This window comes from Terrapene carolina, unplaced genomic scaffold (assembly GCF_002925995.2).
Source record: "Terrapene carolina triunguis isolate 2854851 unplaced genomic scaffold, T_m_triunguis-2.0 Scaffold238, whole genome shotgun sequence".
Taxonomy (NCBI): Eukaryota; Metazoa; Chordata; order Testudines; family Emydidae; genus Terrapene; species Terrapene triunguis.
This window is the reverse complement of record NW_020664589.1, coordinates 10,520,844-10,544,561: the sequence shown is the minus strand read 5'-3', so window position 1 is coordinate 10,544,561 and position 23,718 is coordinate 10,520,844. Positions and strand designations below refer to the sequence as shown.

General features: G+C 50.3%; 1 protein-coding gene across 2 annotated transcripts in view; it reads left to right on the top strand.

Moving 5' to 3' along the window:
- The window catches only part of SARDH (sarcosine dehydrogenase), a 93,740-nt gene extending 75,501 nt beyond the window's left edge, over nucleotides 1-18,239 (top strand). For both annotated transcript variants that reach the window (XM_024206681.3, XM_024206682.2), the window contains 4 exons: nucleotides 6,584-6,746; nucleotides 9,769-9,937; nucleotides 10,565-10,700; nucleotides 17,844-18,239. In XM_024206681.3, coding sequence (XP_024062449.2) covers nucleotides 6,584-6,746; nucleotides 9,769-9,937; nucleotides 10,565-10,700; nucleotides 17,844-17,969 — 594 coding nt within the window. In that variant the 3' untranslated portion in view covers nucleotides 17,970-18,239. The remainder of the gene's footprint in view (nucleotides 1-6,583; nucleotides 6,747-9,768; nucleotides 9,938-10,564; nucleotides 10,701-17,843) is intronic.
- The last annotated feature ends 5,479 nt before the right edge of the window (nucleotides 18,240-23,718 follow it).

The window sequence follows — 23,718 nt, the reverse complement described above, 5'->3', positions numbered from 1 at the left end:
TCCTTATTAAGACAAGTTCTGTTGACTGAATACTGAGTAGATAAATGTCTTTGAGTAAGAACGCAAGTGTGAAACAGAACACGCGTCAGAAGCTGCTGGACCATGAATAATTGTTCTCCTGCTAGGATGTAAGATTTACTTTGGCACAGGATGCCACTAGGTGCTTTAGGAGTCCTTTGGAAGGTGTTGTACCCAGGCAGCGGAGTGTTTTGGAGTCTGTAAAAGGAAGCAGGCTGGAAGTTCTCAGTTATCACTGGGTGACTTACAAACAATATTGTAGAGCTCTGAATTAAAACAATATCTAGCTACAATGCACCTTATTTTTAAGAGTCTCCACGCAGCCTCCATTTTTGTGTCTCTTTGTCTGTTATATTCAAAAGTTTTGGCCTGGACTGACATGGCTTTTTAAAGACGCTGCCCTTTCTGCTCTCCAGGTGGCTTTCTAGCTGCATTCGCTCTGATTTCAGCTGTTCTGATGTATTTTGTGTAGTATTCGTAATATCTCACATCAATGCAGCAGTTTCCCAATGTGCTTTGGGCCGGATCTTGCCAGATGCTGAGCTTCCCCTGGGAGGTGCTCGGCAAATGCCTTAAGCTCATGCTGAAGTCGACAGGCGTTGAAATCAATAAGATCTAAGAACCTTTTAGGTTCAGACCCTGGGGAAATAAAGATCACTAGTGAAATGCAGCTATCTCTGGGGTGGAAGCAAGAGCTCCTCACAACATTATGCAGCAGTTTATGACAGGTGAAGAAGTGAAGAAGGCTCCCCTATCCAGATGAAACCGAAGGGTGGATGGAATTGTCTAAATAGCCTCTGTTTGCCCTCCCACTGACCTTCACCTCCATAGGTGTGTCTCTGTTATCATGGTCTCCCTCCCCTCCTCTTCCCTTCGTGACCTAGCAGCATACGGGGAGCTGAGGCAGCTCAAACTGCTGGTTGACCTCTACATAACCCCGGGTTCTTTATGCCTCCCTCTATCTTGTTCTCCTTTAAAATCAATAAGGAAAACAGCAGCCGGGCACTGCATTCTGATAGAGATATGGCTCAACTTCCCTGGGGAAATCTGCTCACCCTTAATGTCCTTTTCAGGGGCCTTTTCCTCCTCCCAGTAAATTGGATGGTAAGTCTCCCAGTGGGTGTAGGATCAGTCCCTATGCATGGCTAAATCTCCTGGTCCAAAATCCACGTTTCCTCTAGTGCCCATGGGCTTCTGAACTCCCTCCCCCCCAAATCCACTTCATGACTACGAAAACTACCCTCACCCCCTTTGCAGCAGGCTGCCTCTTCCCTTCCAATGCATGGGCCCTCCCTGCATTTGGCCTGAGCTGCTTTAAGCTCAAGTCTGCACCGTGGGCCAAACCTATTCTGAAGCTGGAGCAGAGCCAGAGGCTCGTGCTGCTGCTAATGATTACGGAGACTTGAGTAAAGTTTGCAGAATGCTGCTGCAGTCTGGCACAGAACCCAGGGGACTGGCTCCGAAGGGCGAGGAGAGGAACGGCTCACCAGCGAGCTTTGCTTCTCTGCACCGCTGTGGAGCGTCTAGGGAGGGCCGTGAGCGTTTCATACCCAGCAGCTGAAAGAGAAGTCAGGCAGCTGTGTGCTTCTTCCAGGTGTTTTACTAAAAGGGGTTGAAAGGGGGTCTAGGCTAGCCCCGAGCCTGATAGGCTAAGATGCCTGGGCAACACAGGGTGGCACCCATGGAGCGATCGGTGTCCTCGGTGAGGCCCCAAAGCTTCCCCTGCAATCCGGCTCTGAGTGTCTACGAGTCCCTCCCTGTGCAGCATCGCTGTGTTTGCTTCACTGCAGATGTACAGTACAGCTCTCCCTTTGTTGTTCTTGACGCAGCATCCTGATGGGTTCCCTTGACACTGACTTTCCCAGGGTTACTTTACGTTGTCTGTCTAGCCCCAGACGCATCTGTGTGTCTGTCTGGCCTCATACGCATCTGTGTGTGTCTGTCGGTCTAGTCCCATGCATGTCTGTCTGTATAATCCTATTTCTAGGGCATCTGTCACCATAGGACTGAGACTGGAATGTTTGGGGGCAATCTCTCCCTAGAAATCGCGGTGACATTTCCTCAGCATCCAGTCTTCTCTCCGCTGCAACTACTGAAGTCCTGTTTTTCCATCAACTTAGACAGCTGGCAAATGTTGTTTAAGGGTTGCAGGTGTATCTAAGCACCAAGCGTAAACAAGTGTCCATTGGACAGGGACGGCTCTAACTTTTTTGCCGCCCCAAGCAAAAAAAAAGAGTGCCGCCCTCCATAGCGCCGCCATAATACACACCCTCAGCACTGCGCCCCCCCCCCCCCCCCCCCAGACACCCCCACCGCTGAGCCGCGCTGCCAAACCCCCCCGCCCCCCGCGGAGAACCTCGCCGCGCCGCCACACCCCCCCTGCCCGCGGAGCTCCGCTGCCGAATCCCACCCCCCCAGCGTCCACCGTGCGCCCAGCCGCCGAAACAAAAACAACCCACCCCACCCCCAGCACCGCCCGACCGAACCCAAACAAAAAAAACCCTGAGCACCCCCCGGCACCCCAAGATTGGCCACCCCTTACCAAGTGCCGCCCCAAGCACGTGCTTGGTCGGCTGGTGCCTGGAGCCGGCCCTGCCATTGGCACAGTAGCCAGCCTTGCGAAAGAGCATAGGAGCAGAGGCCAGTGAAAGGAAACCAGTTGTCTGCTCTCAGAGCCGCTTATTTTGCAGCAAGAGAGAGAGTTAGGTTGGATATTAGCAAAAACATTCTAACTAGTTAAGCACGGGAACAGGTTACCAAGCGGGGTTGTGGAATCCCTGTCCTTTTTAAGACCAGCTTAGCTATACACCTGTCGGACATGGTCTAGGTATACTTGGTCCTGGCTCAGCCAGGGGGCTGGATTTGGTGACTTCTTGTGACCCCGTCTAGCCCTACATTTCAATGATCTATGACTGCTTAGTGCCTAGGAGTTCTCTGTTCTAGTGCCAGTCACCGGGTAACTTTAGGGAAGTCGCCTGACCGCTGTATTTTCATCTGCACAATGGGGCTAGCGCATCCCAACCCCGCAGGGGTGCTGCAAAGCAGTTGGAGATTCCCATGTGGAAGATACTCTTAGGGAGCAGTCCACAGGGCTCCAGCTCATTTTAAAGCACACAGGCCCTTGAACTTATCCTTATCTTCAGGGACCTTTGAGTGAGGCCTCGTCAATGAGTATTTCTTAAAGGAATCACGCCCTCGCCATTCCGGCAGCGCATTTGGTTTTGTGTTTGTGTTTCCTCACTGTCGTTCCGTTTGCTTCGCCCTCACTGTCTTTGCTGGGATCCTTTCGCTCGCTGAGGTCTCTGAAATGGAATAATACATTTCCATTTCCATTAGGGTCGCAAAGTGGGTCAGAAAGGCGGAAAACAAAATCAGCGCATTATCCACCCGGAGACGCGAGGAGGACACGGTTCTAAGCACGGGGCTGCCTGCTCACTCATACGACGGGCAGCGTGTGACAAGAGCTTGAGCCACAGATCCAAATGCATCAGAACTTTGGCGCGGTTTGGATCTGGGTCAAAATCTTACCGCTCTGGCACGTCCCGTTGAATGAAAGAACGCCGCAGAGAATGGAGAGCTAGTCCATAGACTCTCTGGAGATTCACTGAGGATGCATTAGTGGGGAGGATGAAGTCCAAAGGGGGTCTTGCCGTTGATTTTGGTGGGAGTTGGTTCAGGCCCCTTGAGGCCAGCTGATGGGGTGACATTGGCCCCAGCCCTGTGGGAGCACACTAGCCAGCCTGCCATCATGCAGGGCAGGCCGTGCATAGGCCTGGCCTCCCAGCAGAGCGGCTTTAGGGCTAGCCAAGTGCCCTTAGAACGGCTGGGTGAAACAAAGACCGGGCAGAACAAAGAACAAATCTGCATTGTCTCAGCTGCTGGGCAGGTAGGGTTGGGGGGTGAGGGTGGATGTGGGGGGGAAAGGGAGTTCATCCTGGGATGCCTGGCGGATCCCACAACTTAAAAAAAAAAAAAAAAAGTAACCGAAGAGCAACACAGCTCAGATTAAAGGGGAAAGACCGGGGGGAGGTGTCCAGGCTGGGTCTGGCCACAGCCACCCTGGAAAGTTTTGGGAACACAGCCTAACAAGGTGTCCGAGGGCTCATCAGCCAGTAAGTGGGATATTGTTGAGGGTCACGTGCAAGCCCATCTCAGTCCTAAGGGGGAAGTGCAGCTGGGCTGGAGACGGGGGCCGTTCTTACGGCCATGCACATGTAGAACCAAGTTCCCGCACCTCTGAGACCGAAAGAACCCCAAGCTAATAAACTCCGGCTGTGAGCTGGCTATCGAGAGAGCAGGATCTGCCTGTTTGATGTTTTGCACAAAATGGGGAGGAGGCAGGAGGAACGGGGAAGGAAAAGACGAACCACCTCATAAATTCATCTTTGCTGTCTTCCTTTGCGTAGTTCTGGTGAAGTCACAGCATTTCCTCTCATCGAGCTAATTTCGGCAACAAAAATAATGCTTCAGGACAGATCATCAGCTAGTGTAAATTAGGGTGACCAGATGTTCTGATGTTATAGGGACAGTCCCGATGTTTGGGTCTTTTTCTTATCTAGGCTCCTATTACCCCCCCACCCCCGTCCCGATTTTTCACATTTGCTGTCTGGTCACCCTAGTGTAAATGGATATAGGTCCATAGAAGGATAGGGCTGGGAGTCAGGACTCCTGGGTTCAATTCATCACAGTCCCACGAACTCATTGTTTGTCCATGGGCAGAGCAGTTCACTTCTGTAAAATAGAGGTAGCATGGAGCTGTGTCGATTTGCTGGTCTCTTTGTGCCTGCCCAGTCCTTTTTGTCCACAGGTCACAAATCACATTACAAATTGGTAAGTAAGGAATAATTAGCCCAATTATACGGAGAGGCGTATAACGTGCCCAGTGGCAAATTGAACCTAAGGGTCCTGACTCACAGCCCTGTGCCCGGCACACTAGACCTTAGTTGCCACGCAGCTGCGTGCATCGGGCTTTAATCTCCGTCTGGGTGGCTGATTAAAGAGCTTGTACAGAGTGGGGAGCACGTGGAAAACAAATCGCTGTTAGAAAAGACAAGGCTTGTTCAAAGGCTGCCCTTTCTGTGCACCATCCTCAGGGCTTCGCATAAATCACAGAGATGCCCTTTGAAATGCATGAGCCCAAGAAAGGGAGAGGCTGTCAAAATAATTTGACAGCAAAACTGGCCTAAAAAATGACCTTTCTGAATAATCTTGGTTGCCTAAAAATGTTCCTGACCTGCAGGGGGAATTACCTTGGCTATCCTTGAGTTCCTGCACCCAATGCACACTCCCTCCTCAAGCAGGAGCGCTGTTAGGTGACTTTGATCTTACGTTAAATTGATTCTCCATGCAAGGTTTGGTTCCAGGATCCTCCTGACATTTCTCTCTAAACTGCTGGTGGCGCTGAAAGTGACGAAAGGAAACTCCCCCATCCTGCCTGCAAAGCAACGGATCCCAGACAAAAATAAAGCTTGTTTCATAGCACCGAAAGCATGTCCAGAGTGTTTGGATACATGCATATAGCTTACATTTCTCAGCACCTTTCCCCTGGTTTAGTCTGTCATGGTGAGCCATGGAGTTTGTAGGGGCCAGGAGAACTTTACTTTTACAGCTTCTCTGATACATGCCTCCTCCAGAACCACAGCTTCCCCAAAGACCTTGCTGGAGGATTGCTGCAGGACTTCTCAGTGTGGAAAAGTGCCTCCAATACTGAATGGCTAACATACCAGTAGGATTTGAAACTAGGACTTCACTATAAGCCTCTAACATTTAAGGAGTGACTCCCTCAGCTGGCAGTTGTAGTAGGCTCTTTCTTGTTATATAGATTAGCCATTAGATGGGCCCAAAGTCCCACGCTGAAGGTTACAGCAGAACTGTTTGGTGATGAATATTCCTATCCAAAAGGACGACCTAGCCTTGCTTAGCTTATAAAATAGGATTTGGTCAACAGCCAAAGGTGATACAGCAGAAAATGTATTGGTTGTAATAGCAGATCTGTCATTTGATGAATATGCTTTGTGTGTTGTAGCTCAACTGGTTTGGAGGGAATACAATGAAAGAGTCAAGGTCCGAGCTCAGAATCATTTGTTCAGCGGTCAGTGGTGGCCTCATGATCCAAAGATTGTGTCTTCCAGGAACAATAAGCATTAGGAGCTGATGAACAAAAGATATAGAAAGAAAGATACTGGTTTCACACACATGTCTCTAGTAATAAAGAAATAGGAAGAATAAAGAGATCAGAGGAAACAGGTTTTATATAAATAAGACTAATCCCAAGAAAGTGTTGTCCATAGACTTCCACAAGAAGTTATCAATACACTACTTAGGTCTTTTCACCTGGCGATCTCAAAGGAGGGTAAGTGCCATTGTACAGATGAGGCAAGTGAGGCACAGAATAGTAAATGACTCATCCATATACACAGCAGGTCACTGTCAGAGCTGCAAATAGAACCAGGTCTCCTGACTCCCAGCCCTGAGCCCTATCCCCTGGACCACACTGCCCCACTCTAGAGTCCTTGAATGAAAAGAAACAACAAGGCCAGTGATTTTGATCTTTTGTGTTTCACAGGTACGAGCCATGAGGCTGTCGTTTGTGGGTGAGATGGGCTGGGAGCTGCACGTGCCCAGGCAGGACTGTGTGCGGGTTTACCGGGCTGTGATGAAGGCAGGTGCCGGGCACGGCATTACCAACGCCGGGTACAGAGCCATCGACTCCCTCAGCATTGAGAAAGGTTTCTCAGGAGAACTTGCTTTTCACCTGTACTAGCATGTGTTGCTCTGCTGTCACCTGGTGGGGACAATGCACATGAGGCAAGCAAAGAAAGATGGTGGACTTCCTGCCATCTGTCCCTCTGCCCTTGTCGTGGGCAGGCCTTGGAAAGTTTGAGTTTGAACTTGGTTCAAATAAACCCCCCAGGAGTTCAGATGCATAGCCGGAACTCCTTCCAAACTCCCCGACCCCATCACACCCGTCTCCTTCAGGGAGACCCAGCTGCCCCCAACGCTTTGCACGGGGAAGCCAGGTAACCTTATTCCCCCATCCATGGCCAGGGGTTTCCCAGCTTCAGGGACAGGCCAGCGCACCCCACTGTAAAGGGTTGATAAGTAGGGGTGGACCATGCGGCTGGGGTGACCCAGCTGCTCACTGAGTTCTCCCTTAACATTGGTCTCATATTGAGGGCGAATATTTTAACTAAGCTTATTGGCCTGTCACCAGTTAGGGACCAAAAACAAAGGGGGAAGGGATGTGTGGGGTTATTTGACTGCATTTCACTGGCCTCTTCTTTAGCATTTAGCCATTAAAATAGAAAGGGGCTGAGGGAAAGGATTGTTGAGGGCATGAGTCACTTTGAGAGATTGATTGATTGAGAGATTGATGCTCCTAGATGGATTGAACCTTCCTTAGGGAGTCCACTAAAAATCTCCTGGCACAAAGTGAGGCTTTGGGAAAGGGGAAACCCTTTGCTCTCTCTCTCTCTCTGAGGAAGGGTCATCTGCATTCAGGAAAACTTTAATCTGAGTCAGGATTAAGTTCCATGCAGTTCTAGCACCCTGGTCACCTCCGAAACGGGTTAAAAACCTGTTAGACTTTGGGGATTTACACTCTGAAAAAGGAACATGAAAAACTCAAGTGGGCCATTCTCCCCCCATGGGAAACAAGCAACTCCCATTGACTCTGTAGGGGTCACTCATATCCAGCTCCTTGTACCTCCCCCCTCGCCACAGTCTCCAAGTTCCTCCTAGACATGCACGGATTTATCCCCCCTGCCCGGGAGGGAAAAAGCAACGCCATTTCCCAGAGCGGAGGCACAGAGAGAGGAAGTGTTGCGCACACAGAGCCTGTAGCAGAGCTAGCAATTGAACTCCGTTCTTCTGAGTCCCAGACCTCTACCTTAACCACAAGCTCCTCCAACATCCCATCAGCAGTGGGGAATAGGTTCCCCCAGGTAATGAGCCGATCCAGTATTTCCTCCTCATGCCCAGGCATCTTTTCTGTGACTCAAACCTCCTAGCACTCCTCCAGCCTCCCTGCCCATGTGTGTGCGCGCGCGCATACACCCACACACAAAACCCTACACCCACACACAGAGGATATTGATGTTTCTTGCTTCACTGGTCCCTGACAGCCAGTTTGTTCGGCGTGTTTATTCATTACCCTCCAGTGGAATGGAGTTGTTTTCTCTGCTTTCCCCTCAGTTCTCCTGTTTTGTTCCCAGCGTGCTCCCCTGCGGCTCATTCCTTCTGTGGCTGTTTGGATGGCACAAAATATCCCTGCTTGACTCGAGAGCTAAAGCCAAGAGTGGTTGTAGGGTTGGAGGAGCCCATCTGAATAAAATCAGAGGGTTGTTTAAAAAAGCATCCAGTTTCCTTCCCCACCCTGCATCCTTTTTCTGCCTCTGCACTTCCTGCCCCAGGCCGCGGACCAGAGGCACCAAAATACCCCCCGAAGAGGCCATTTTCTGGCCAAAGGGAAGCAGGAAGTAGCTGAAATCTTCAGAGTGAGCCCCTACCTAGGAGACTTCTGGCCCAGCTTTGCAGATGGCCGGAGAATTCAGAGAGGCACGTCTAGCTCCAAGGGCTTTTCCATTCTGGGCCTCCCTGTAGATTCACCCGTTGCCCTTGAGGCGTGAACTAGTGCCTAGAGATGCTCAAGAAATGGGGGGATTTACCCACCATTTTTTTTACAAAAACTAAACGTGTTTTGTTTTTTTGTTTAAAAAAAAAATGTCAGGTTTGAGCTGAAAAATCAACACCCACCTCATAAAAATAATTGTGGAAAATGGACATGTCCTGTGGAAATGTCCATTTTAACACCAAAGATGTTTCTTCCTCCCCCCACACCCATCCCTTCTTGATGGAAACATTTCAACCAGTTCTGCTAGAGCCTTGTTTCTTCTAGGGCTGATGGAGACGAGGTGCTCCACGGGGTGGGGGTGGGTGAGGTACTCCAGAGGGGGGCTGGTGGATGTGACATGCTGTGAGGGGGGGGAAATACTCCAGAGGGAGGTGGGGTCTGGGCAGTACTCTGGGGGGTGGGGGAGGCAGGGTTTGCGGTTGGAGGAGATGTTTTTCATGGGGGAGAAGAGTGTAAATGACCACATGCTGTCCCCTAGAACAATCCCTGCTGGTCCATCCTTTATCACGAGAGCCCCCCCAGGGAACAGGGCCTACATAAGGGGATCCCCAGCGGGCATAAAATGGCTGGAACAGCTCTGTGTCCACACCCGTGCAGTTCCTGAGTGGGGGTGGGATGGGGGGTGTTCTGGGGCACTCTGTGAGGAAGTGAGAACATGGTTGGAGCACACCGAGTTCCAGCTGCTCACAGCCCTCAGGGAGCCATTAGCAGCTTGACTGTAACTTGGAGCAGCCCTGTGGTTGCTCTAACTTACGCTGGGGTCCAGGCAGGCTCCAAGAATTCAGTGAGGCCAGAGATGTCTCAAGCCACCTTTGGCTGTTCCCACTCCATTCCCAGGCCCAGTGCAGGAATGGCGCACCAGAGGATTGGGACCGAGGGACGCTGCCTTCTCCTGTAGCTGCAGGGGGGAATGCTGCAGCAAGAGAGGAGCGTGACAGAGGAGCTGCCTCTCATCTCACTGTCCCTGAACAAGCCAAGGGTGAAGCAGGGCCAGACCGAGCACTTGGGGGTTCAAGTGCTTTGTTCTCCGCACACTGCCTCTCCTAGGCCTTGTTATGACTGGGGAGAAAGGAGGAAACAGACAGGGAGACCCATGATGGTTCTGTCATTCTCTGCAGGGTACAGGCACTGGCACGCGGATCTGCGTCCTGACGACTCCCCCCTAGAAGCAGGCCTGGCCTTCACTTGTAAACTCAAGTCCAGCATCCCCTTCCTTGGACGGGAAGCTCTGGAGACCCAGAAAGCAACGGGAGTCCTCCGGCGCCTGGTCTGCTTCACCATTGATGAGTAAGTACGACCACTGGGCTTTGTATCGGTGAGCTCTGCCTGGGTGTATTAAATACAACAGTCACCCTGGTGCTTGTGATCCAACTTTAACCAGAAAGAAGATTCTGCCCCACACACCAACAAGAAGCTCACCCACAAACTCCCTCTGCCCGTTTTCTCTGCTTTTGTTTTAGCTGATCAGACCCCACCATGTGAAATGGGTGGGGTTATCTGGTTCCAACCAAAATAGCAGGGGATTTTGCAAGTCAGGACGGAGGCGCATTGTCAGAGCTGTGTGTGCGGCCAAGGACTGTAATCCCTGGGGTAACATGTCCGGGTTAAAGTGCACTGGCAGAGCTGGGTACGTTCCAGGCCTGGAATAGCAGAGTGTCGGAGGTTGGGACTCTGGTGCAAGGCTTTGTGTGGAAGCCGAGGACTGGAATAACAGGGGGCGTGAGATGTATTGGCAGAGCACTGTTTAAGAGGCTAGCACAGAGCCTGCCTACCTGCACAATGCGTTCCTGTGGTCAGCACGTTTAGCCCCTAGATTTTCTATAACAGCTCACCCAGGTAAAACCCCAAGAATGGCAGGGAACTGCCCTGATGAGCTGCTGTCTGCTAAAGGTCTGCTCTGCTCTGGTCCTGCAGGAAGGTGCCTATGTTTGGACTGGAGGCCATCTGGAGAAACGGCAAAGTAGTCGGACACATCCGGAGGGCAGATTTTGGATTTGCCATCAACAAAATCATTGCCTACGGGTACATCCGGAACCCTGATGGAGGACCAGTGAGTATAGGGGAACATGGTGCCTCCTGGGGCCCCATGTCATGTCAAGCTGTGTTAGCAGCCCAAAATGACCCAGTTCTACCTAGAACTATATCAGAATGGCTGCAGGATGGCTGAACTTGCAATCCCTTCTAGCCCTATAGATTCATAGAGTCTAGGACTGGAAGGGACTTTGAGAGGTCATGGAGTCAAGTCCCCTGCCCTCATGGCAGGACCAAATACTGTCTAGACCATCCCTGATAGACATTTATCTAACCTACTCTTAAATATCTCCAGAGATGGAGATTCCACAACCTCCCTAGGCAATTTATTCCAGTGTTTAACCACCCTGACAGTTAGGAACTTTTTCCTAATGTCCAACCTAAACCTCCCTTGCTTGCTCCCTTCTATGACTCTAGGAATTTGTTGCAAAGTTACCAAGTTGTCTCATTAGAAAATAAATTTTAAAAAAATATCTAAATGCATCATTCTGACAATTTCTAAACAAAACCTTTCAATATTTTGGTTTGAAATGACTTTTCCTTTCAACATTTACTTCAGTTTTATTGTTAAAACATTTTTAAAGTTTAAAAATAAATCAAAAAAGAAACAATGTTCCGTTTCAGGGTGAACAAGACGTTTCCTTTGACCCGACACTAATTTTTTCCGACCTTTTTGGTTCACTGAAAATTACAAAACATTTCCATGTCAGGCTGAATCGAAACTGATTTTAGATTTTTTTGAAAGGGTCAGTGATCCAAACTATCTGGTATTGGCACTGCTCTAGTTCTCGGTGTCTGGGGAGAGACGGGTCTTCAAGCAGGACATGAGTAGAGAGAGGGTAGTAGCCTAGCTCAAGAAACATGTTTTGGGTGTAGGGAGCAGCTTGGAAGGAGGAGGCCTGGAGACTCAGACAAATGGCGTGTTGAGGTTGACAGTGCTGGCAGAGTGCAGGATGCAGGGAGGCGAAGCAGAAAGACACAAGGACAGGGAGGGAGGATCAGAATTATGCAGGGAGAATTCACATCCATGTGTGGAGAATGCTGCGTTTCATTCTCCGAGTCAGAAGATTTGCAGGGGGAGAGAGCGTAATATTGATTTTTTTAAAAAACCACACACACACACACTAATCTTTAAAGAGAGAGCGCAAACACTGATCTGGGGACTGAAGGACTGCAAGGTCCCCTCGCGTCTCTTCACAAAGTTCTTAGCTTGTATTAACCAGAGCGAAGAGATTCCGAAGAGCGAGAGATTGGAGCAGTTTAGCGACAAACAGCTCTCTCTCTAGTGACCCCCATGCTGTTCTTTTGCACAGCTCCGTCTCCGGACTCACTCACAGGTGCAAGCTAGAACATTAACTGCAACAATGTATTAGCCCTAGTTTGATTCTAGGAACTTCTGTCCAACAGGAACGCAGCAGGCACTTAACCTGAGTAGCCTCATGGGGCGGGGGGGACTCTACTTAACCCATGTGCTATCGACAGAGAGATACTTACACCTATATGAGGGAGTATTGAGGTGGGAGGACTGAAGATAAAATCCCCAGGGACCAACTTAACCTCACACATATATGATAATACTGGCAAAAAATAGCTGATAAATTGGTGGTTGGTTTTAGATCACCTTGATTTTTAATCCTGTGGCAATGACAGTGCTAGGCTCCTAAGCCGTGCGATTTTATGGTCCAGTTAGTTGCTTTCCTATTTCCAAACCAATTTCTTTCCCTTGCCTATTGTTTCTCATCATGGAGTATCCTTCCTTCCTTCCCTCCTGAGCCTAGAAGAGGGCCTGGTGCAGTGAACGGACTCCTGTCACGGATGACAGAGAGCTTTCCAGCCTCATCCATTTGCTCTCCCTCTCTCTCCTGGCATCTCGTCGTGTGACAGGCAGATGGAGCCTTGACATCAAAAGGGTTTGGGGGAAAGAGTTCTGACTCTCTGCTTCATGCCTGATGGTTGAGCCCCATGGGCTAATGACTCTGTGTGTGTGAGAGAGAGAGAGAGAGCGCGCGCATGCAAATAACGTGGGATCATATCTCTACGGAAATCACAGCTCTGTTCTCCATGTGCTCTGTCCTTTGCAATCATTGCATTCCCTGTGGGTTAGAGGGGGATCCTGATGAGACATTGCCTTTTGCTGGGTTGCCACTAGTAGAGGAGAAAGTGGGGGGGGGGGGGGGGGGAACTTAGGAACATGGTCCCAGGTACTTGCTAGAAGCTCAGACTTAAAATACACAATCCTCGAGTCTTCTCATTCCACCTATTCTGTGGAAAGGAAGTTTCTTTTACACAGGAACTCAGTGTTCTCCAACGCAAATCCCCTGTAGCAGTGGTGGAATTTTAAAGGCCCTGGACTGTAGCTTTAAAATGAATACAGTGTAGATGGGGCAACCAGAGGGAGTGACTTAGTGGTGGGAGATGTGTAGAGTTAATTCACACTGCTGCTGTTCAGGTCTGCTCCTTCCTCCCACCAAGACACCGTTGACCTTGACAGAGAGGCAGCCTTAAAAGGGGTGTGAATGCTTCCAACAGAGAGAGGGATGAGAAGTGGTGAATCAGAGATTAGAAAGCTGTCACAGAAGGAGTTTGTTTGCTTTTAATCTCATTACATTGGAGTCTGCAATATTGGTGTGAAACCACATTGCACAATTCTGGGCAGACAGGCTCCGGGGTGCAGAGCAACCGTAGTGGAGAATGGGAAAAAGTGTGGCATTGGGTATTACAGCCAGGTGCTTAGGGACAGAGCTGAACGTGGAAGAAATACCGAACAAACACATCTGCTTGAGTTGTGTTTAAGGAAGCCAAACTAAGCCTCAGTTGAGATAAAGGATTCCCAAAGACTTGCACTTTTCAAGAAGGGTCTTGTTAGTGAAATGAAAATGATTCTACAAAATATCAAGCTGCTCTCAGTTACATTCCAGCACCCTGTTGAAGTCAGGTGCAAGCTAGAATGTGAGTTGCAACAATGCGTCATCACTTGCCAGTGTTATCAAAGGCAGGAGAGCTATGTTGTGAGAACAGAATTTGACCCCCCTTTTTTTCCAGTTAGTACCTATGTAAGGAACTGCTTATACAGCCCCTGCTACTGTAGTTCACACCTCACACCTTTAATGTAGTTATCTTCACATCACCCTGTAAGGCATCGCAGTGCTATTATACCCATTTTACAGATGGGAACCTGAAGCACAGAGCAGCTAGTAAACTTGCCTATGGTCATACAGCAATTCTCTGGGGGAGAAGGGAATTGAACGCGTGTCTCCTGAGTCATAACGAACAACCGCCCACTGGGCCATTCTACTTTTCAGCCTGTTATAATGAAAATGTAGTAATAACCCTCCAACCCGTTCCCCCTGCTTCCAGGCATCATGACATGATGACACTTTGATGCCACATGGTGATGTTTCAACATATATTATGACAAGCTCTCACAATGCCTAAATATGCTTGGTCAAACAAACTCACTTAGCAGCAGCTGTAGGTACAGGGGGGAAGGAGCCTGGGAAATAGGCTCTGGTGAATATACAAGAATTTTTGCAAAAACTCATCAGTTCATCTGGTGCTAATTTTCACCATTGCTGCTGGCAATGGGGGACTTTTCACCCCAGGCAGCAGTTGCAAATTCTTACAGCACCAACAATAAACATCGTAGGAAAATATCAGTTTTCAGAGGCCAAAGTCGATAAAGCTTGTGCTAAACTCTCAAGTGGGTGTGAGTGAAGCCTCAGGTTTGAAGCTGGTAAGAGTCTCAGGAGCTGCTTACTTCTCTTGGAAGTGATGTCTCGCTGCCTCTTTGTCAGGTCTTGAGACCGCGCAGGCTTCCTGGAGAGCTGCCTTGGGCAAGTTGTTTTCCCTTTAGCAGCCAGTTCTCCTCCCAGTGCAGGGAAAAGTGAGTGGAAGAGAAAGCAGAGTCCATCTGCGCTGCATTGCCCAGTGCTGTAGAGTTAACCCCTCAAGCGGCTTGGGAAGTGCACGTACAGCCAGAACCTAAGTTAGCCACGGTTCGGATCCAGACGGCATTCAGCCGCCGGGATTCTGATAAACGATTCCACTTTGGGCCCGTCTCTAGACTAAATGCTCCGTTCACGTAGCTTGGCTTCCTTTTCTTCCTCTTCCGTTCGGTTTTCTCCTGCCTGTAACTTCTCACTCCTCTACCTGCCGTCACCATGAGCCGTCTCATTGCTCCCCGAAACTGACGTCGGGATCTTTAGCGAAGCCCACGAGGCGGCCGGGATGTATGTGAGGAGAGGACTGGCCCCTCCCGTGCATAGAGAGCTGGAGAGACAAACACGCATGGAACGAGAACCCACCAGGCAGCCCAGTTGCTCAGCTCTCCCCATTCAAACACCCACCAGAAAGAATTCTTTCATTTGGCAGCACCAGCAAAGTCATTTGCAAAATGACTCCTGCCCCCTCTGTCCTCGAGGGCCTTTTCAGGCAACGTTAACCCCCAATTAAAGCGATCAGGCCTGGCAATCAGCAAGGCACTTCATACAGGTGGTCTCTCTTTACAGGCCCCCAACCGTGTCAGCTTCCATTGTGTGGCGAGCGCTGCCTTCCGTCGGCGGCCCCAGCTCGAAGGCCTCCTGCAGAAAGGCATAGTTCCCTGAGCAGATGTTAACGTACAGCCTTAATCTCTCTGCTCGGTAGGATAACTCCCGCCTGATTTCCATGGTAATTGCCACTGCAGGAGGAAGCGGGGAGTTTTGCATGTGCGCGCTGTGCAGCTTGACACGCTGACGGATGCCAGCGCAGATCAGCTGCCCTAAAGCAGGATGGCAGGAGACCTTTCAGCTGGATTCTTTCCATGCTGCCGCTCCGGGACCAGCGAGGTGTGGCTGTGCCCTGCCATGTGAAGGACTCGCGTTCTAGGCTGGGTCCAAGTTTCTTTCTCCTGGAGGCGCTGCAGACTTGATAGCATGCTCCCTCGCCCCATCTCCCCTGCCCCAGCCGTCACGCCCATGCTCAGTGTGCCCTCTAGAGACTGGCATCTGCAGGGGAGCCCTGCCATGCCAATGCCCTCCCCAGATCACAGGGCAAACCTAAGACCCCTTCAGCACTGCCCCAGCCAATCAAGAGCTGGAAATGTATTCTGGAACCTCCCTTTTCTTGGTCGTTGTTGCTGGCCAAGGTAGGACTCCATTAGCTCCATCCTGCCCTGGCCACTCGTTCAGCCTCCTAGTGATGCTATTAAACCTGCGGGGCGTTGCATAGTGCTAGCTGCTCCAGTTTCCAAGGCAGTGTTGCTGGCTCCTCTGTGCACCTGTGATTTGCAGGGTGTACTGGAATAAATCCATAGCCCCTTAGAATTTTCACGATGGCTACCATGCTGCACAACATGGGTGCAAGTGAGGATACAATCCATATCTTCTGGCTCCAAAGGTGCAAACTGTTCCACTCTCCATTAGCTTGTAGCAGTATAGGGCATATGACACAAATTGGCGCAGGTCTGATACCATCCAGTGGAGGGCAGCGGTGTACACCCACAACACATACAAGCCAGTATCTTCCAGGTTTTTTTTACAGCTATACGTCTGTATGTAATAATTATAATTTGCAGCTCTATAGCACCTTTTCCTCCAAAGATCTCAAAGTGCTTTGTGAAGAATTCCCTGCCAGGGAGTGTTGTTCTCTTTGTCTTACGGATGAGTACACTGGGGTGCAGTGAGGGGAAATGCCCAGCTTGTAGCTGCACAATGAATCTGCAGCAGAGCTTGGAATGGAGCCCAATGAGTGGCTGGCTGTGTGTGTATCTGTGTCCGTACGCCAAGCCTTCCTTCTGTCTGAAGCGCTTCACCTGAGAACAGGGCGGCTCCAGGCACCAGCGCTCCAAGCGCGTGCCTGGGGCGGCAAGCCGCGGGGGGGCCGGCGTGCCGGTCGCCGTGAGGGCAGCAGTCAGGCTGCCTTCAGCAGCATGCCTGCGGGAGGTCCGCCGGTCCCGCAGCTTCGGCGGTAATTCGGCGGTGGGGACGCTGAAGGCGTGGGACCGGCGGACCTCCCGCAGGCATGCCGCCGAATCCGCGTTCCAGCGGACCTCCCGCAGGCGCGCCGCCGAAAGCCGCCTGCCTGCCGTGCTTGGGGCGGCAAAATACATAGAGCCGCCCCTGCCTGAGAACCAAGGCTCCCACTGCACCCTCATGTTACAGCCCCACCATTGTAGATGCGGTTGCAGAGGCAGAGGAGGTGAACAGCCCAGGCAATACAGCTGGAACGGCCCGAACACTGGAGTGTTCTCTGAGCTAGCAGGAGTAAGCGCCACTAAGTAAAATAATGTTCACTGCAGGGTCTTTTGCCCTTTGGCTGGCTACTCACACTGCCTACAGGGATTTTCAATCGATCAGAAAATGATTCCGACCGGCTTCAACAAACGTAACACTAGTGTCTCGTCACATCAGCCGGTGCCGTGCTAGGCAAGCGCCCTTGTCTGCACCAGGATCTCCAGCGCGGGGATGGTGCTCTCTCCTCGTGTTCAATGCAATCCAGCCAGGTGGGGAGCAGCTGGGGAACCTGCTCATCTAACAGGTTTGTCTCCAGGAGGTTATACCCATAATATGCTCTGTGGTTACCCAGCTGCTCTGGAGTGGAACTCAATTTGACTTTCATTCTTTTGCCTGGATTGAAATTCAGTTTGCTTTAGAGTCTGTGAAAGAAAAAATTGTGTTTTTAAAATCTACATGCCTTCCCTTTTGGAACTCTCCGGGAAGGAATGTGAGCAGCACCAGACCCGGCAAAAGAAATCACTCCTCTAGTCCTGTATCCGTAGCCCAAGCACTTCCAGCTTCTTCCATACTATGCCTTGACAAGAGGGTCTGTTCTCCATGGCTCCCTGACCCTGCTGCTGCAACTGCTAGGCAGGCAACCAGCAGTTCTGGCATGGAGACCTGGGTTGAGATCACCAACTCTTACCACCAAACAGGGGAGAGACAGTAATGGCTTTTGGACACTAGCAACCCAGACTGGAGTTGAACCAGCAACTTAGAAGCAAAAAGGTGGCAGAGCCCAATCCTCTTAGCCCTCCTGGCCTTCCACACAGGAGCTGATAGCAAGCCTCCAAACACACTAATGTTCTGGGGCATGACCATAAAACGCTGCCATGCTTGTTTAACTAAGTGGGAGAGGAATGTGGGGGAGCCCCTATAACAATGTCTTTGTCCTGTTCCCACCGCAGGTCTCCCTGGAGTTTGTGAAGAGTGGTGAATACATGCTGGAGAGGATGGGAGCTACCTATCCTGCCACAGCCCACACCAAGTCACCGTTCGATCCGGAAAACAAGAGAGTGAAGGGGATCTATTGAGAGACCGTGAGCACTCAGGACTGTGTGCACCAGGGCTGGTGGAAGGCTGAGGGAGGGAGGTGGATATTAACAGCTGATTGTCCAGACTCATGAAGGTAAAGCCTCTCCATTACAGTGATGACCTGGCATCTTCCAAAGCCCTCAAACCTGTCTTTGCGACAGGACCACACCATTGTGTCTGCTCAGACCCTGAAGAATGCTGCACATTCTCTCTGGCTCTGTCCTGGGGACTCCACTCTTTTCATTGTATTGGAAACAATAAAGCTCACGGGGTGCTGAAAAACATGGTACTGGGGACTCTACTAACTATTTGCAGATCTCCTCTACTGGGACCCGTATGGCATACCTAGGCCACATACGCTACCCACGGAAATACAGGTAAATGGTTTTGATGGAGAGGAGAAGATTTTGCTCCCCTTCCTCACCCTTTTATCTATAGCAGCTCCCCAGCCCTTGATGCACCTCACAGCCTCCAGGGCTCTTGTAAGCATTTACCCTTCGATTATAGTTAGGGATGGACACGTGTGATCTACCATCTCCAAAACTACGAGGGCAAGAAGATATCGAAGGGCCAAATTCTCCTTCCCCATGCAAAGCCAGCATGAAAGGACATTCCACAGGGGATCCAGGCCCGGTCTGGAGGGGATAGAATCCACTTCCTTCAACTGGGATCCAGGGCATGGCACTGCCACACAACTTGTAGCATGTCTGGGCATTGGTTGTTCAGGGCATCTTAAAGGATTTCTCTTAGGACTGCCTGCTCCAGGGTTTTTGCCGCCCCAAGCGGCGGGGGGGAAAAAGAAAAAGCTGTGATCGCAATTGCGATCGGCGGCACTCCGGCGGCAGCTCCACCGCGCCGCTTTCTTCTTCGGCGGGAATTCGGCGGCAGGTGCTTCCCTCTGAGAGGGACCTGCCGCCGAACAGCCCGACGTGCTGCCCCTTCCCCTTGGCCGCCCCAAGCACCTGCTTGCTGGGCTGGTGCCTGGAGCCGGCCCTGCCTGCTATGCCAACCTGTGTTTCTCTGTCCGTCTATGCACCTTCATGTCTCTTATTCTTTCCTCGGTGTGGTGCAAAAGGGGGCCAAGCAGGTGTTACCCCTGCAGTTATAGGAACTTGCAGGGACTGCATAAAAATGGAGAGGGAAAGCACACACGGAAAGGAACAAAGGCAGAAGGCTGGCTTTGAAGCTTGGACCCTCCCACACTGCCTTACGTGAATTGCCAGCAAGTCACAGACGTGCCTCACATAAACAGGTGACAATATGCTGGGGAAGGTTGAGCTGACAGCTCGGTATCTGTGTTACATTTATCCAAAGTGCGCTCTCGTGCATCTAGCGGGGATTTGGGTATAGCTTCCCTAGTTGCTTTGGAAAGGTGTAGGCAGATAAGCAACGGCAAATCCGCTGAAAGAGAGCAAGAGAACGGCGTAGCGTTCGCTCCTTCAGTATTGCCTGTTGTAGCCCTTTGTAGAGCTGTGAGCTTTGATGTGTTGCTTGCTGTGGATTTTCACTGGACCACGAGGCTGCTCTGTTTATATCTGCAGGGCCATATGGTGTCACTCTTTTCTGGTTCCGGGTGTGCTCTGAATGTCCATGCGGCACCAGAGGAGTTATCGGAGCATTTTGCAGCATGGATACGTTTAGGGAAACCTTGTCTTGATTGCATTAGAAAACTTGTTGAAAGGGGATCTGTTGGTCTAGCCAACCTCCTCCCACCCATAAACACTCTAGTGTCTTCAGGTCCTGAGATCAGCACAGCACTTAACCACGGGCTCAACTTGGAGCACATGCTTCACTCCCAAGGGTGTCATTCAGGGGTTAAGCATGTGCTTAGGTGCTTTGCTGAGTGGGGGACCTGAGCAAACACTCCCCATTCCTTCCAAGGAGCCCCAAATATCTGCACTGTTGATGGTAGAAAGTAAAAAAAAAACAAAAAAAGTCCTCCCTTGTCCCTGTGAGGAGGCCAGTCCTCCCGCTTGGCATGAACCTGAATCTCATCTGTCTCCAGCAGAGACGTGGGGCCATTACCAGGGCGTTGGCTTCTAAGGAAGGCTGCTGCTCTTGTCCCAGCAGAGGGCAGAATCCTCTTAGAGGAGCCTTCTCCAGCCAACAGTGGGGGGCCATGTTTCATCCGCAGGTTCTGGTGATCATCCACCATTGAGCCTGGCTTAGCCATGCCGGGGGTACATAAGAAGAGCCGTATTTCATCTTTGAACGGGATGGACCCAGGACGGCCAGCAGGAGATGCCGCTAGCGGTGAGTGGATCCCGTGACAGGGTCTGATCAAAGGGTTTGACTTGGTGCTTGTACCTTCCCGCCCTTGTGCATCTTGAAACCAACGCACGGCTGGCCTTAAAACTGGTGTGATTCCAGTCTGCCAGCAGGCCATGAAGTCAGCCCAGCCACTCCTGTTGCTGGAGAGGGTAAGGGGCTCTCTGGTTGCTTGCGAGGGCATTAGCCTGACCTGTGTGTTGCAGAACATGCATGGGGAATGGGCCCTCCCCCCGCCCCCAAATGTGTGGCAATTGTCATGGTAGCTGCAGCGGCCATGTGATGGGGGGGGGAACCTTTTGTAAAACTTTGACCCAGGGGGCCAGGAGCTAAAGCTCCATCTCTTCCCGGCACGGTTGTGTGGAGCTTTCTGGAGGACCAGAGAGCTGTATGGCCTCCCAGCACCTCTCAGGGTTTCTCACATCCTCCCAGGATGCAGCTCGCTGAAGTGAATCCAGACTTCTAGAGGGGAGGGGGGGGAGAAAACCCTCAGCCTTCCTCCAGGGAGGAGATGTTCTCTGGGAGTGGGAAGAGGGAGAGACTGCCTTCTCCCCTGGTGATGACTCACAGCCTTAATTAATGGAGCTAAACAGCAGCGTGACTGGAGGTGTTTTCGGCACCACCTTCCTGTTCCCCTTCATCAGAGCTCAGTCAAGCCAAGAGAGCCCCAGGAGCTGAATGAATTAGCTGGTGTCGGCTGGATAAGAAATACTCTCTCTTTGCCTAGCGGCAGCCAGCTCATATCACCACAGCCATAGAAGGTTTTTTCCCCAGGGTAATGACCTAACGAGGGTGGGGGGGGAACCTCTTCCCCATTCATTAAACTCATTACTGTAGTTTATATAAAAAGGTTTTAAGGCCAGAAGGAACTGTTAAATCATCTCGTCGGCCCTCCTGTAAACACAGGCAAAGGCTGAGACAGGGCAGCAGAGGGATTCCAACCCACATCCCTAACAAGCCGAAAGCCAGCCCCTGAGATTGCTGGGCCAGGCTACATTGCTCCTGTATCCCACCCCCATGAAAATTGTACTGGGCCTGCATTGCAACACCCCTGCAGCGGGGAGGAGGCCGGGAACAGTGCAATGCACCTCTCAGAGCAACTGCATCCAGCTGGACCCCAAGAGAAAATGGCGCTGCCCAGCTTTGGGCAGATAAGAACATAAGAACGGCCCTACTGGGTCAGACCGGGGTCCATCTAGCCCAGAATCCTGTCTTCCGACAGTGGCCAATGCCAGGTGCTCCAGAGGGAATGAACAGAACAGGTAATCATCAAGCAATCCATCCCCTGTCGCTCATTCCCAGCTTCTGGCAAACAGAGGCTAGAGACACCATCCCTGCCCATCCTCGCTAATAGCCATTGATGGACCTATCCTCCAGGAATTTATCTAGTTCTTCTTTGAACCCTGTTATGGTCTTGGCCTTCACAACATCCTCTGGCAAGGAGTTCCACAGGTGCACTGTGCATTGTGTGAAGAAATACTTCCTTTTATTTGTTTTAAACCTTCTGCCTGTTAATTTCATTTGGTGACCCCTAGTTCTTGTGTTATGAGAAGTAGTAAACAACACTTCCTTATCTACTTTCTCTATACCAATCATGATTTTATAGACCTCAATCATATCTCCCCTTAGCTGTCTCTTTTCCAAGCTGAAAAGTCCCAGCCTTATTAATCTCTCCTCATACGGAAGCCATTCCATACCCCTAATCATTTTTGTTGCCCTTTTCTGAAGCTTTTCCAATTCCAATATATCTCTTTTGAGATGGGGCGACCACATCTGCAGACAGGATTCAAGATGTGGGGGTACCATGGATTTATTTAGAGGCAACATATTTTCTGTCCTAATAACTATCCCTTAGCATTCTGTTTGCTTTTTTGACTGTCACTGCACATTGAGTGGATGTTTTCAGAGAACTATCCACAATGACTCCAAGATCTCTTCCTTGAGTGGTAACTGGTTGCTGACAACACAAATTCCTCGGCTGTTTTCTGCTTTCTGAACAGAGAATTCAGGTTGAAAATGTTATTTCCTCTGCAGCGTGTCTAAGCTTTTAATTTACCGACAAACCTTCTGCAGAGACCGGGAGCTGGGCTTGCCGGGAGCTCGGCTTGCACACTTAGTGTGATTACAACGGTAATTGCTGGCCTGCCTGAATTTTTAAAGCAGAACTATTGCGTGGGGTGAGTTTTATTATTCACACGGCAATAGGCTGACATCTATTCTCTAGCAACTGATCAGATCAAGATAATGTTCCAAAACCGCTCTCCCATGGACAGATGATAGGCAGGTGCATTTCATGTCAGAAGAAAAACATTTATAAATAAATCAATAGTTTAGGGTGACTGGAGGGAGGGGGAGAGAAACTGGCAAAGAAAGAAGAAAACAAAGCAAAGCCAAGCCAATTGTCTCTGTACTGCGCTACCTAATGTCCCGTTTGTTTTCCCAGTGGCTAGTTGGCACCTCTCATCTGTGTTCCAGCTTGGCTTACGAATGGAAATGAGCTTGCTGCTTGGGCTTTAAACCCACATGAACATTAGCCCTCATCATTGAACTGTTATAGCATTTGGCATGATTAGATGCTGTGCTTCGAGGATCACCCGGAGTTGAGCTAGCACAGCTCTGCAGGTCGCAGTTTAGTTGCAGTGCAGAACAATTGGGGAGAAGTTTGTATAGCTCCGGTCCATTATGTGTATGAGGGGAGTAGCCAGCATGCTTTCACCAGCATGAAAATCTAGTCTGGGGGTGGGAGGGAAGCGACCGTTTCATTAAGCAGTCTTTGTTTCTACACTCTCATACTGAGCTCCTTTAGCTCATGTATCAACCGGATACTTGAGAGAGAGAGAGAGCGAGAGAGAGACTCTCAGGATAAAAATCCTGCATTTCACACACACACAATCCTTAACAATACCTGAGTTTATTAAGTGAGGTTTAAATATCTAGTTATTTTTTCATCCCTTTGCTGTGTGCTTGTAGTACCGGAGGGGAAGGATGACTCTGTGGTTAAGACATTGGCTTGGAGTTTAGGAGAGCTGGGTTCAAATTCCAGTTCTGCCACAGACTTCCTGTCTGTCCTTGGGGAAATCACATAAGCGCTCTCTGCCACAGTCCCCATCTGTAAAATAGGAATAATCCATCTGGGCTGTTAAATCATAAACTCTTCAGGGCAGGGATTGCATCTCACTGTTTGTCTAGCACCTACCACCAGGAGGCCCTGATCTCAGCTGGGGCGATAGGTACAATAGAATAATAACCATGCTTCTTGCACATGAACTACTTTAGTGAAAATAAACTGGTTAGTTTCACTTTTTCTTTATAGTCAGTTTCACTAGTTCTCATGCACCTAGCTTAAGGATGTTGGGTTTGGGTTTACACCACCACAGGGAAATGTGTAAGTCCCCCAATCCCTTGTTTTGATTGGAAATTTAAAAATATAACCATATTTTTGACAAGATTAGGTTTTTGCAAACTCAAATACCCCCCCCC